Below are 16,085 nucleotides of genomic sequence, written 5' to 3'. Positions count from 1 at the left end.
GTTGAGATATTTCAGTCTGGACCAAAGTGGGAGACCAACTGACCATGTTGTTAGCGTGTCCAAAAAACAGACAGAAAAACTCATGAACTGTCATTTACAGTTTATTTCACACTTAAATGTGTCTGACCTAGAAATAACAGCATTTCTCTGTAATGTTCAGATCACAAGTCAGGAATGCAGTTAATGTGCTACAGAACAGAGCATTTGTGACCTTTACATCTTGGCAAGATGAAGGTAGGAATGTTTTGAGTAACAGCAATGTTAGAAAAAGATTTTGACTCTAGTGAAGCAAAACTGAGTTGTCTGTAAAGAACACTGGGAAAAATGTTGAGGTGCTCAGTGGTGGAAGAGCCGAGTGTTGGTGTGCACCAGAGTGATGCCCTGCTCATTGCAGGCGTTAATCACAACCTGGTCAGCAGCAGAGCCTGCAGGAGCTGCGATGTACTCGACGCCGCTCTGCAGACAGACACACAGTGAGTAGAAACATTAGTAAAAGGTGGTTGGAAAGCTCGTCAGTTGTACACTACGGTTCTTAAAGTCAATAGTTTGTAAAACTGTTGATGACCTTCCTGTGTGTGTGTGAGAGAATGATAGCAGGTGCATTTCCATGCATTTTCTAAATAGAGTGTATACAGTAAGAATGCATGCTTTTGTGAAAGGTGTGTGATGTTTACCCGTTTGGCACGATCTATGTTATCTCTGAAGGGGAAGAAGGCGTCAGAGCTGACAGCCACGGCCTGCAGGGAGCTGATCCAGTTCTTCTTCTCAGTCTCTGACAGAGGCTCAGGCACCTCCTCATACATAGACTTCCACACTGCCAAGTCTGGACCCTGTCAGCACAAAAACAACACAATACAGGACTTTTTATTTATATTCAGTGTCCCAAACTTGGCACATTTTGTGATAAGACTTGACACTGAACATCAGACACCACAGTACAGACAGAGATGGACTTTGTGTACTACTGTATCCACATTTCTAACAATCTGAGTAAAGAAATAAAATCTAATGTAGCTGCAACTACAACTTAACTCAAGCTTAATCTTAAAAATGCCTATTTCCCCATTGTTACCCCCCTCACCTCTCCAACGGTGTCGCTGACATACTGGTCGATTGCATTGGCCATCTCAGCTCGTTTCACACCACTGCGAAACTTCATGTTCAGGACACAGGGGTGGTGTCTCAGCCACCAGTTATCAGCTTTGTCACCCGCCAGTCGTGTGCAGTGGATACGCGACTGCTGGCCCGCTCCGATACCAATTACCTTTAAAACACAGATATATTTGTAAAAACCTTGTGGTTCATCCAGATTGCTTTGTCCACCTTTTCACCTGCCAATTCTTACCTGTCCATCTTTAGCATAGCAGACAGAGTTGGACTGGGTGTACTTGACAGCGATGGTGGCCACAGTGAGGTCACGCACAGCTTCCTCTGAGAGCTTGTGGACACAGAAATGATTAAAGGGTGAACACTTGTTATTTAGATCGGATTGTGTCAATAATGAAAGAATTACTTAAAATGACAAAAGCAGGGCGAGCCAGTATGAAAGTCGATATGGTGACTCACCGAGCCCTTGGAAACAACGTTGCTGAAGAAGTCCTTATCGATAAGTGCTCCATTCCTCTTTTGTTTCAGATAGAGACCAAACAACACTCTCACTTCAGCCTCATCAGGCTCGTAGTCTGGGTCCATCTGGGACCAAAACACACATGGGTCAAAAAATGTAAATCAAACAACAAAATTAACTCAGATTCTAATCATTATTAGAGATAAAAAAATCTCTCACCTGTAGCACACAGTAGTTTCCATTCTTCTTTTTGGAGAGGATCTTGAGCGCCTCCTCATCATAACCAGGAGCAATGATGCCATCAGACACCTGGGAACAATCAAATTGAATCATGCAAAACAATGTTGAAGAAAAAAAAAAAAACAACTCCTTTTTATCTGTATTTGTTCTTTGGCACCATGACTTTACCTCTCTCGATATAATCTTGGCGGTGGGAACGTCACACACATCTGACACAGCAATGAAGTCTCCAAATGAGGACATTCTGTCTGAGCCTGGAGATGTAGAAGGAGTTAATATAACTGCATGTTAAAAAAAGACAGAAAATACCTCAGGTTATCCACTGTATGGCTCATTGTTTTTGACCTCTTGCCCTGGCGTAGGCTGTAGCCAGAGGGGTGAGATCCTTCAACATGTCGTGCACCATGCACACTCTGGCTTCGTCCTCAGTCAGAGGAACTCCTACTGCAGCTCCTTCAGAATAAAAAAAAAAAAAAAGGTGAAAAAAAGTCATTTTCAGATTTAAGACATTTATCTCCAAGGCCAAATTTATAACATTTAGAGTCTGTCTCTCGTCTCTTTTCGTCTCACCGGCAGGGCTGACATGTTTGAAGGAGGTGGCAGCAGCCATGCCGAGGGCGCTCTTCAACTCTCTGACCAGCTGCCAGGCGTTCAGAGCGTCACACAGGTTGATAAAGCCGGGGGAACCACTGACCACTGGGAGATAGAGGCAAAAATCAAAATCTTCTTCTAGCTCACACACAATCCGTTTCTTTTAGTAGCCGTTCTCTAACATGGTTATTTTAAGCAGACAGGGATATTGACAGGGCATGTGTTCAAAAGTTTGACATTCTGGGAAACAGACTCTTTTATCTTCTGGAGGAGACTTGGGTGAGAATATTGGCTGCCATCTGTAACCTCATATTTAACTGACAGACTTACTGTATGTCAATTAGCTTAGTTTAGCACAAAGACTGGAAACAACTGGCCTGGCACTGTCCAGATGTAACAACATCTACATACAATCACCTCTAAAACTAACTAAATAACAAGTTATATCTTGTTTTTTTAAAACAGTTATAATTTAGCGTCATATTTAACAGAGTCAGAAGGGATAGTGGTGTCAATCTTCTCTTTTCCAGTAAGCTGAGACAGTTGTGATCTGGGTTTACCTTTGAGGGGGAGGGCTGGGCGCAGGGTGTACAGTTGAGCAGGTGCTTGGTGGGGGTTCATGCCATAACGCAGAGGCAGCTGGGAAACACCACGGCTGTACTGTCCACGAAAGTAGTCCGATATGGCGTCATCATACTGTGCAGTGTGTGTGAAGGCCTGAAGAGCACAGAGAGAAAATACATTAAGTTCATCTATCTAACTAAACATGCAGTTCAGTCCGACTACAGGGTGAAAGTTCACAAACTCTGTGACCTGAACATATATTTCAACATTTGTGATAAAAAGCCTATGCTGGACTTTGTCTTGCACTGACCCCCCCCCCCCCCCCATCTCTAAGCAAACATTTTGTCTGTAACCAGCAGTTTGGAGAATTACCTAAACTGAGTGATACGGGCAACATATTTACTGTATTAACTGATTTTTGCCTCTTGGCCCTTATTTATGTTTCGTAAGAATCTGACAGCATGTGGTTACTATTATGCAACCATCATTTTAAGACTGATGACTGCTCATACCTTAAAACAGCCAAAGGCAAGATTCACATCTTATGCCAAACTGCTAGTCTTAACTCACAATTGCGACATAATTTAGTCCCTGAAACAAGTCTGAACAGTGACAGGGCGGGATTAACGGATGTTTAGAGGTAGATGGTCGAAAGATCAGGCAAGGTTGATCAGTAACACACAACTTTACTTCTTCCAACTTTAAATGGCACTTTTTTAAATTTTCAGCTCAGGATTAGAGAAAATCAGGAAACAAATTTGATGAAAAAAGGAGCAGGACACTTTGTTATTGTGCCTGTGCTTAAAGGAGCACATCAGCAGGTTTCAGAGAGCTAATTTTAACAGTACAGGTTGTAATGTAGGGCTCGAACCAACGGTTATTCTCATCATTAATTGATCTGACAATTATTTGCTTGATTCATTTATTAATCCTTTGGTCTAAAAGATGCCAGGAAATGGTCAAAGAAAAATGTTGAGTGAAAGTGAAAATATTCAAACGGTTTGTTCTGTCAGACTCACAGTAAAAACCCAAAGATATTCAGTTCACTATCATAGACAACAGAGTTCTGATTTCAAGGGTTGAAATTACACACTAGCATTGTACGAAAAATTACAAAGACACAAATTCTTAAAGCTTTTAAAAAGTAGATGGATTTGGGAAGGAGTAAATTTCCCCTCACATTACTTGCAAGTTCAAATGGTGGGGAACCAAACCTACTTTGAGGGCCAGAGTCCTGCGGGTTTCCAGGGCTGTGTCTTTGTCTCCTGAACTCTCCATCTCCTTGGCAATAAGCGAATAGTCAGCTGGATCACACACAATAGTAACCCGAGCATGATTCTTGGCTGCTGCTCTCAGTAGAGTTACTCCACCTGGGGGAAAAAAAAAACCACATGCTAATAATCACCAAAACTTCATTAGTAGATGAAGTGGAGAATTTGATTTTTTAATGCAAATGGAGGCATGAACCCTCTGATACTCTCTGCTTTACAAGCATTATTTAAACATTTATTCAGCATTATTGTTTGAATATTTTAAAGCTACAATTCAATTTACCGATATCAATCTGCTCCACAGCATCCTCCACAGTAACAGTCGGGTTAGAGACGGTCTTCACAAATGGGTAGAGGTTGCACACCACCACTCTTGAAAAGAGCAGGCAAAGAAATTAAATTCATACTCATCAAATTCTGAAAACACGCACTTTTCCCCCTTTATGAATTTTATTGCTTTGTCACATTTTTTCCACCAATTATGTTTTTATTAAACTTTTCTTTTGACAGGATTAGATTAAGAAAGGGTTAGATGCTATGTAAAGGCATTTATGTTAACAAAAGATGTTTAGTGCTTTTTGGTACAAGTCAAAGAAGCAACACTAGTGTGCAAAAAGTATTATGAACAACCTTAAAACTCAACTCAGGTTTAAATTCAAGTGAATGCCTTTGGCCAATTACAAAGAACATTGGTGTCATGAGGTTCCATGTGCTTGAATTTACATCAAGTGACCAGATGCTCATATTAATTTTGTTACAGAAACTTGTTTCCTCCGTCTACATCACATACGATAGTGAAGACAACCTGAGAAAGACCCAAAATTTCACCAGATTCACTCAAATTTTCACTCAGCTAATTTGAGCCTTTTAAATGGATTAAGCTGAAGGATGCTCTCTGCTGCACAACAGCATACACATCCACAATATGCATCAAGCAGCACCGCCAGTGAGCATGTGCCAGCCGTTTTTACCCACTTTGTACAAAATCGTTTGTACCTCAAATACAAGTGTTTCCTCAGTCAGTCACATATAGTGCTGGTGTTAAACACCACATGAAGAACAATCTCTTGAACTAAATATCTTGCTCTTGTTGCGATCCCCTGTCGTTTTTAAGTTAAGTCTGCAAATTAATGACCGGCCTACAGTGTACAACTGAAAAGATTAGTTGATTAATCTATTAGGTGATCAACAGCAAATTAATTTTGATATTAATATTTTGATAATCAAATAATTGTTTTAGTAATTATTTTTCAGCAAAACATCAAATATTTGCTGTTTCCAGCTTCTGCAGTATGAGGATAATGGACAAGCTGAAATCATAATTCCTAATTCCATAAAAACACTCAATTAGTCACTAAAACACAGAAACTAGATTTTTCTATTAAATGTGTGTTAAACAGTCAATACCTAATCAGTTAAGGTATCTTTAGTCAACTTTAATCCAGCGTGTTGTTTAATATACCAGTTAAAACAGTGTGAGATCTGTGATCTATTCACATTCTTCCAGCCCTAAACAAACGAGAGTCACAAGACAAGCTTATAGCAGGGGCAGAAGTTTTCCAATTAACCAGCTGCCAAATCAACTACACGTGCTTCCTAATGGCAGAATACAAGTCTATATCTTGAAGCTTGTGATCTGCCTGACAGTCACAGGTCAGGCATGCTCTTTGATTCCTCTTTGATTGATTGTAGTTATTATTCTTAATTCAGACTTTCCCCTCTATTGTAGATAAACATAAATATATCCACTATAACCGAGGCTGCACAGATGGGATATTAACATATGATTTCCTGTGTTTTTAAATGTTACAGATCTTTCCAGTAATTCACAGTGTGTCTCGCACCTGACCAAGCTGTAGCCCAGCTTCTCCATGTCTGTGGTGTCAGAGGGGGTTTTCCTGGCCAGGATTCCTCCATGGACAGCAGGGTGGAGGGTCTTCACTCTGCCTCCCAGCATCTCTGGGTGTCCAGTCAGCTCAGACACATCCCTGACACACAGCACAGACTTTATCAAAATGGGGTAAACAAACATATCCGCACTGGATTGAATTTTTACCGTAAAAAAAAAAAAAAAGACTAATTACAACAACAAAAAAACTATTTGAGGCACCTGACAGCTAGTCCAGCATCACGCAGGGCTTTGGCTGTGCCACCTGAGGCGACTAGAGACAATCCCACATCCACAAGCCTCTTGGCGAAGTCCAGCAGACCGGTTTTGTCTGAAACACTCAAAAGTGCTACGAGGACAGATAAAAGGGAGACATAACAAATCACTGCAGTCGTTTCATACACAAAACAATAGTATAGGTATGTTTTACTTGGGTAGAGCTGACCACGTTGGCTAATGTTAGCCAGCGAGCTACCATCCTGCATGTCGCAGAACAAAACTTTATAATGGCGACAGAGAATTAATTAATTCTGCAGAAAAACTCTCACCAAGCTCTGAAGACGCCATGTTCTGAGTCACAGTGTCAGTCCGCAGTCTGTGTGGATGTCAGGCGGCTTTCTGCTCAGGCTTCTTTCAGTTTGACTAAACACAGAAAGTAAAGAGCGTGCAGACTGAAACAAATCTGCAAGCTTTTCACTGCTTCATCATGTGCTTGAAAACCAGAAAGACCCGCCCTGCTGAAGTCGGCCCGCCCCTGTCACACGAGCGTACCCACAAGAGCCACGCGGCGCAGAACATGCGCATGTTTATCCACAAAATGGAAAGATATAAAGACATTATGGAGGTAGATTTGTCGCAATATCATATGTGTGAATAGACTGACAATTAGTGACTAATTGTGCATTCTATAAATATAAAACACCTTTCAAAAATCCAAAAAAAAAAGCATTTGTGAATATCGTCCAGACATTTACAACTTTCAAAAAGACATTTGTGAATCATTTTTCTATTTGTGAAGGGAAAAAGCATTTGTGGATCTCAGTTCTCTTGTGGATTTGCATTTTACACACACAGTTTTGAGACAAACTTTCCTCCAGTCCAATTTTACATAATAATGCAATCTAGATGTTTAGGCCTCTTGGACGTCTGGCTGTGATGACATATGTCGGGTGTTTGTGTTTATTTAGATGTACAATTTTCATTGTGTCTTGTTTTGTTTTTATGGGATTCTGACGTGTCGTTTTGTTTTGGTTGTTTCCTTTTTCTGTTGGTTATGTTATGTTTTTGTTATTTAAAAAAAGAAAAAAGAAAAAAAAATATCCTCCAGTCTGAAAAAAATCGAAATGTATCACTCGGCCACTTTCGGAAAACACATGATCGCCTGATGACGACGCCATTTTGTTATTGAAATAATGGGCGACAAGTAAGGTGCACGATGTTAACGGTTTTAAGATATGAAATGACAGGACCTGGTTAAGGTCCTATGGATGTTGGTGTTGATAATTGTTTTGTTAAGAAATTAGGTATTACAGTTTTATTGCTCATTGTTAATATGGCTAAGCTTACGTTAACTACTAAACGCCATGGCTACAGTAAACATTCATGTTGCCTAAGGGAATGAAAGCAGGGTGCTGGATTTTTATACACTGTGATGATGATGATGATGATGATGAAGATGCATTTATACAACACAATAGCCTGTAAAGAGATGACTGGTGTCTTTTCTTTAACATTGAGTTTATTGTAATCATTCTGTCCATTTGTGGAACGTGTTTTTCACGCTGTTTGCTTAATGTATTTGAATATTGTCACTTTAGAGCAGGTTAAGTCTTTGAAAATTAATTGTCAATAGCTTTTCAATTTTTAATTTACAGAACGCCCACATGTGTATATGAAAATGCAAATTCGATTACTGCAGCAGGAGAATAGGTGTGCAAACTGGGCCGCTCACACAGGTACCTTGAGTGTTCTTTGTGATAGTTGTGTCCTGACCTCATTCTCTCTTTGCCCTTCTGTTCAGCTGCTTCCCTCTGTCATTTCACCTTTGTTCCTGATTGTGTAAATTGAGTATTCCTCAACTCATGTCTATTTTGTTGTTAAGTAGTACATCTAATCTCCTTGGTTTGTTCTCACTCAGTCTATGCTTCCAGAGTATGTTTTTCTACTGTATTAGTTCATTTGCACTCAGTAGCTCTTAATGTGGGGCGTTGAAATTTAATCAAAAACTGCATTCCATATTTTCATTTGTGACTTATTACATTTAATTTATATTTTAATGGAATACACAACTGTTGACACAGCACAAAGTCAGTGGCCCTTGTGTTGTCTATGGAGGATTTGAGGATTGTCTGTGATTTCTAGTTTTGGGACAGACGTTCTTGGGCACAGGAACAACATATGTGATATTTAAGCATTTTATTTAGTCAAGACTGCTGTAAAATGACTGAATGTTAATGAATGCTGTGATTATTATTGAATACATTTGTGGAAGGTGTTTTACAGATTAAAGATGAGATTTGAGCCAAGTCTAGTGAAGTATCTTCTTTCTTTTCAACACAAGAGGGCAGACATGGACCTTGTTTGTTCAACAAGTCTGCTTCTGGTGACATTTGTACAAAATGATAGTACAGACACACACACACACACACACACACACACACACGCACACCGATTTAGGCCCGAATAAAAACAAAAAACACACAGACTGTTAGTGTTTTCCTGTTGGTGTTTTCTTTTGTTTGATGCCCATTAAACATTTTTGCTGATCAGCATGAACTGAAGGTTACACCCACCAACATCACTATGTCCGCCAAGGGTGTAGGTTCACATTTGGAGGGTAGGTACATGTCCCCAATAATATTTTGGGAAGACAGAACTGTCCCTGCCAATATTTGAGTGAACAACTTTGCACGAGGTTTGGAGTGAAGTCATATTAGGTCATCATTCCAATGTGCCTTCCATGAGTTTAAGTCTCTAAGACAACCTGTTTAGGCATGCTACTATTTGACTGACTGAAAGGGCGGGGGTTATCTGAAGTCTGACATCATATAGGAATATCACAGTGGTACTATGACTATAGTATGATGTTTTCATGACTTTTTATATATATACCATAGTATACCATGACGTTTTTATGACTTTTAAAGTGTATTTTTGGGGCTTTTGTGCCTTTATTGGACAGGATAGTAGAGAGAGACAGGAAATGGCGAGGCAGAGAGAAGGGGAATGACGTGCAGTAAAGGGCCGTCCGATGCGGGATTCGAACTGGGGCCTGCTGCACCGAGGACTGTAGCCTGTACATATGGGGCGCTCAACCCACTGCGCCACTCTACGTCCCTTTGTATGACTTTTAATGCCTTACTAGATTATGTTGTTTTTATGCCTTACTATACTGTGTTGTTTTTATGACTTTTTATACCTTACTCTACTAAGTTGTTTTTATGACTTTTTATGCCTTACATATACTATGATGTTTTTAAGACTTTTTATGCCTTACTCTACTAAGTTGGTTTTATGACTTTTTATGCCTTACTATACTATGAGGTTTTTATGACTTTTTATGCGATACTATACAATTATTTTTTTTTATGACTTTTTATGCCTTACTATACTATGAGGTTTTTATGACCTTTTTATGCCTTACTGTACTGAGTCGTTTTCATGATTTCTTATGCCTTACTATACTATGTGGTTTTTATGACATTTTATGCCTTAAAATACTAAGTCGTTTTTATGACTTTTTATGCCTTAAAATACTAAGTCGCTTTTATTACTTTTTATGCCTTATTATACTATGATGTTTTTAAGACTTTTTATGTGATACTATACAATGGTTTTTTATGACTTTTTATGCCTTACTATACTAAGTCGTTTTTATGACTTCTTATGCCTTACTATACTGTTTTATGACAATTTATGCCTTACTATACTATGACGGTTTATGACTTTTTATGCCTTACTACACTAAATTGTTTTTATGCCTTTTTATGCCTTACTATACTGTTTTATGACAATTTATGCCTTACTATACTATGAGGTTTTTATGACTTTTTATGCAATACTTTACAATGGTTTTTTTATGACTTTTTATGCATTACTATACTATGTCGTTTTCAGGCCATACTATACAATTACTTTTTTTTATGACTTTTTATGCCTTACTATACTATGATGTTTTTAAGACTTTTTATGCCTTACTATGCTATGAGGTTTTTATGACCTTTTTATGCCTTACTGTACTGAGTTGTTTTCATGACTTCTTATGCCTTACCATACTATGTGGTTTTTATGACTTTTATGCCTTAAAATACTAAGTCGTTTTTATGACTTTTTATGCCTTATTGTACTATGGCCTTTTTATGACTTTTTGTGCCTTACTACACTATATTGTTTTTATGCCTTACAATACTATGTTGTTTTTTGACGTTTTTATGCCTTACTATACTAAGTCGTTTTCATGCCTTACTATACAATGACTTTTTTTTTATTACTTTTTATGCCTTACTATACTGTGACGATTTAATGACTTTTTATGCCTTACTATACTATGTCATTTTTATGACTTTTTATGCCTTACTATATATACGAAGTCATTTTTATGACTTTTTATGCCTTACTACACTATGTTGTTTTTATGCCTTTTTATGCCTTACTATACTATGTCGTTTTTATTACTTTTTATGGCTTACTATATTATGACGATTTAATGACTTTTTTTGCCTTACTACACTATGTTGATTTTAGGACTTTTTATGCCTTAATATATATACTAAGTCATTTTTATGACTTTTTATGCCTTACTACACTATGTTGTTTTTATGCCTTACTATACTATGTTGTGTTATGACATTTTATGCCTTACTTTACTATGAGGTTTTTATGACTTTTTATGCCTTACTATACTATGACGATTTAATGACTTTTGATGACTTACTATACTAAGATCTTTTTATGCCTTACTATAATATGTCATTTTTATGACTTTTTATGAATGAATAAACTGTCGTTTTTATGACTTTTTATGCCTTAAGATAGTATGTCGTTTTTAAGACTTTTTATGCCTTACTATATATACTAAGTCATTTTTATGACTTTTTATGCCTTACTATACTAAGATGTTTTTATGCCTTACTAAACTATGTCGTTTTTATGACTTTTTATGCCTTAATATACTATGTCGTTTTTAAGACTTTTTATGCCTTACTATATATACTAAGTCATTTTTATGACTTTTGATGCCTTACTATACTAAGATGTTTTTATGCCTTACTATACTATGTCGTTTTTATGTCTTTTTATGCCTTACTATAATATGTCATTTTTATGACTTTTTATGAATGAATAAACTATGTTGTTTTTATGACTTTTTATGCCTTAAGATACTATGTCGTTTTTAAGACTTTTTATGCCTTACTATATATACTAAGTCATTTTTATGACTTTTTATGCCTTACTACACTATGATGTTTTTATGCCTTACTAAACTATGTCGTTTTTATGACTTTTTTATGCCTTACTATACTGTGATAATTTAATGACTTTTTATGCCTTACTATACTATGTTGTGTTATGACATTTTATGCCTTACTTTACTATGAGGTTTTTATGACTTTTTATGTGATGCTATACAATGGCTTTTTTTTATAATTTTTTGTGCCTTACTATACTATGTTGTTTTCAGGCCTTACTATACAATAACTTTTTTTTTTCACTCTTTATGCCTAACTATACTACGATGTTTTTAAGACTTTTTATGCCTTCCTATACTATGATGTTTTTATGACTTTTTATGCCTTAATATACTATGTTGTTTTTAGGACTTTTTATGCCTTACTATACTATGTTGTTTTATCACATTTTATGCCTTACTATACTATGAGGCTTTTATGGCTTTTTATGTTATACTATACAATGGTTTTTTTATGATTTTTTATGCCTTACTATACTATGTCGTTTTCAGGCCTTACTATACATGACTTTTTTTTTTCACTTTCTATGCCTTACTATACTATGATGTTTTTATGACTTTTTATGCCTTACTATACTATGACGCTTTTATGACTTTTTATGCCTTACTACACTATGTTGTTTTTAGGACTTTTATGCCTTACTATACTATGTCGTTTTTATGACTTTTTATGGCTTACTATACTATGACGATTTAATGACTTTTTATGCCTTACTGCACTATGTTGTTTTTATGCCTTTCTATACTATGTTGTTTTTATGACTTTTTATGCCTTACTATACTATGTCGTTTAGTGACAATTTTATGCCTTACTATACTATGACATTTTTATGACTTTTTACGCCTTACTATACTATGTCGTTTTTATGAATTTTCATGCCTAACTATACTGTGACGATTTAATGACTTTTTATGCCTTACTATACTATGTCATTTTTATGACTTTTTATGTGATACTATAAAATGATTTTTTTGTAATCTTTTATGCCTTACTATACTATGTCGTTTTCAGGCCTTACTATACAATGACTTTTTTTTTTCACTTTTTATGCCTTATATACTATGATGTTTTTAAGACTTTTTATGCCTTACTATATATACTAAGTCATTTTTATGACTTTTTATGCCTTACTATACCATGATGATTTTATGCATTACTAAACTATGTCGTTTTTATGACTTTTTTATACCTTACTATACTGTGATGATTTAATGACTTTTTATGCCTTACTATATATACTATGTTGTGTTATGACATTTTATGCCTTACTTTACTATGAGGTTTTTATGACTTTTTATGTGATGCTATACAATGGCATTTTTTTATAATTTTTTGTGCCTTACTATACAATAACTTTTTTTTTTTTCACTCTTTATGCCTAACTATACTACAATGTTTTTAAGACTTTTTATGCCTTACTATACTATGTCATTTTTATGACTTTATATGCCTTAAGATACTATGTCGTTTTTATGACTTTTCATGCCTTACTATACAATGGTTTTTTTTATAACTTTTTATGCCTTACTACACTATCATGTTTTCATGATTTTTTATGCCTTACTATACTAAGTTGTTTTTATGACTTTTAATGGCTTACTATACCATGATGGTTTTATGACTTTTTATGCCTTCCTATACTATGACGATTTAATGACTTTTTATGCCTTACTATACTATGACTTTTTATGCCTTACTATACTATGACATTCTTATGACTTTTTATGCGTTTTCATACTATGTCGTTTTTATGACTTTCTATGCCTTACTATACTATGACTTTTTATGCCTTACTATACTATGATGTTTTTATGACTTTTTACGCCTTAGTATACTGTGACTTTTTTATTACTTTTTATGTCTTACTATACTATGACATTATATTCCTTACTATACTATGATATTTTTATGACTTTTTACGCCTTACTATACTATGTCGTTTTTATGACGTTTTATGCCTTAATATACTATGACGTTTTTATGACTTTTTATGCCTTGCTATACTATGATTTTTCATGCCATAGTATATTATGACATCTTTATGAATTTTTATGGCTTACTATACTATGATGTTTTTATGACTTTTTACGCCTTACTATACTATGTCGTTTTTATGACTTTTTATGCCTTCCTATACTATGACGATTTAATGACTTTTTATGCCTTACTATACTATGACTTTTTATGCCTTACTATACTATGACATTCTTATGACTTTTTATGCGTTTTCATACTATGTCGTTTTTATGACTTTCTATGCCTTACTATACTATGACTTTTTATGCCTTACTATACTATGATGTTTTTATGACTTTTTACGCCTTAGTATACTGTGACTTTTTTATTACTTTTTATGTCTTACTATACTATGACATTTTATTCCTTACTATACTATGATATTTTTATGACTTTTTACGCCTTACTATACTATGTCGTTTTTATGACTTTTTATGCCTTAATATACTATGACGTTTTTATGACTTTTTATGCCTTGCTATACTATGATTTTTCATGCCATAGTATATTATGACATCTTTATGAATTTTTATGGCTTACTATACTATGACATTTTTATGACTTTTTACGCCTTACTATACTATGACATTCTTATGACTTTTTATGCCTTACTATACTAGGTCGTTTTTATGACTTTTTATGCCTTACTATACTATGACTTTTTATGACTTTCTATACTACGACTTTTTTATAAATTTTTATCCTTTACTATACTATGGCTTTTTATGACTTACTATACTATGACATTCTTATGACTTTTTATACGTTACTCTACTATGACTTTTTATGCCTTACTATACTATGACTTTTTATGACTTTCTATACTACGACTTTTTTATAAATTTTTATCCCTTACTATACTATGACTTTGTATGCCTTAGTATATTATGACATTCTTATGACTTTTTATGCGTTACTATACTATGACATTCTTATGACTTTTTATGCATTACTATACTATGTCGTTTTTATGACGTTTTTATGACTTTTTATGCCTTGCTATACTATGATTTTTCATGCCGTAATATACTATGACATTTTTATGAATTTTTATGCCTTACTATACTATGTCTTTTTTATGACTTTTTATGCCTTACTATACTATAACTTTTTATGCCTTACTATACTATGACTTTTTATGACATTCTATACTACGACTCTTTTATAAATTTTTATCCCTTACTATACTATTACTCTTTATGCCTTACTATACTATGACTTTTTATGCCTTACTATACTATGACATTCTTATGACTTTTTATGCCTTACTATACTAGGTCGTTTTTATGATTTTTTATGCCTTACTATTCTAGGTCGTTTTTATGACTTTTTATGCCTTACTATACTATGACTTTGTATGCCTTAGTATACTATGACATTCTTATGACTTTTTATGCGTTACTATACTATGTCGTTGTTATGACTTTCTATGCCTTACTATACTATGACTTTTTATGCCTTACTATACTATGATGTTTTTATGACTTTTTAAGCCTTACTATACTATGACTTTTTTATTACTTTTTATGTCTTACTATACTATGACATTTTATTCCTTACTATACTATGATGTTTTTATGACTTTCTACGCCTTACTATACTATGTCGTTTTTATGACTTTTTATACCTTACTATACTATGACTTTTAATGCCTTAATATACTATGACTTTTTATGACTTTCTATACTACGACTTTTATATAAATTTTTATCCTTTACTATACTATGACATTCTTGTGACTTTTTATGACTTTCTATACTACGACTTTTATTTAAATTTTTATCCCTTACTATACTATGACTTTTTATGCCTTACTATACTATGTCGTTTTTATGACTTTTTATGCCTTACTATACTATGTCGTTTTTATGACTTTTTATGCCTTACTATACTATGACTTTTTATGCCTTACTATACTATGACTTTTTATGACTTTCTATACTACGACTTTTTTTTAATTTTTATCCCTTACTATATACTATGACTTTTTATGCCTTACTATACTATGATTTTTCATGCCGTAATATACTATGACATTTTTATGAATTTTTATGCCTTACTATACTATGTCTTTTTTATGACTTTTTACGCCTTACTATACTATGTCGTTTTTATGACTTTTTATGCCTTACTATACTATGACTTTTTATGCCTTACTATACTATGACATTCTTATGACTTTTTATGCCTTACTATACTATGACATTCTAATGACTTTTTATGCCTTACTATACTATGACTTTGTATGCCTTACTATACTATGACATTCTTATGACTTTTTATGCGTTACTATACTATGTCGTTTTTATGACTTTCTATGCCTTACTATACTATGACTTTTTATGCCTTACTATACTATGAATTTTTTATTACTTTTTATGCCTTACTATACTATGACTTTTTATGCCTTACTATACTATGATGTTTTTATGACTTTTTAAGCCTTACTATACTATGTCGTTTTTATGCCTTTTTATGCC

At 34.7% G+C, this 16,085-nt stretch overlaps 1 protein-coding gene across 1 annotated transcript; it reads right to left on the bottom strand.

The window, feature by feature from the left end:
• Positions 1–85: 85 nt before the first annotated feature.
• Positions 86–6,843, bottom strand: atic (5-aminoimidazole-4-carboxamide ribonucleotide formyltransferase/IMP cyclohydrolase). Its single transcript, XM_056382572.1, has 15 exons — positions 6,670–6,843; positions 6,344–6,470; positions 6,078–6,221; positions 4,517–4,605; positions 4,181–4,332; positions 2,959–3,115; positions 2,378–2,503; positions 2,153–2,260; positions 1,976–2,061; positions 1,787–1,876; positions 1,567–1,692; positions 1,346–1,438; positions 1,082–1,264; positions 675–830; positions 86–456 (listed from the first exon to the last, which is right to left on the bottom strand). The coding sequence occupies exons 1-15, from the start codon at positions 6,686–6,688 to the stop codon at positions 337–339; spliced, it is 1,776 nt and encodes a 591-aa protein (XP_056238547.1). The 5' UTR covers positions 6,689–6,843; the 3' UTR covers positions 86–336.
• Between the last annotated feature and the right edge of the window lie 9,242 nt (positions 6,844–16,085).

The sequence above is a fragment of the Seriola aureovittata genome, chromosome 1 (genome assembly GCF_021018895.1).
Source record: "Seriola aureovittata isolate HTS-2021-v1 ecotype China chromosome 1, ASM2101889v1, whole genome shotgun sequence".
NCBI lineage: Eukaryota > Metazoa > Chordata > Actinopteri > Carangiformes > Carangidae > Seriola > Seriola aureovittata.
This window is presented reverse-complemented; position numbering and strand designations above follow the sequence as displayed.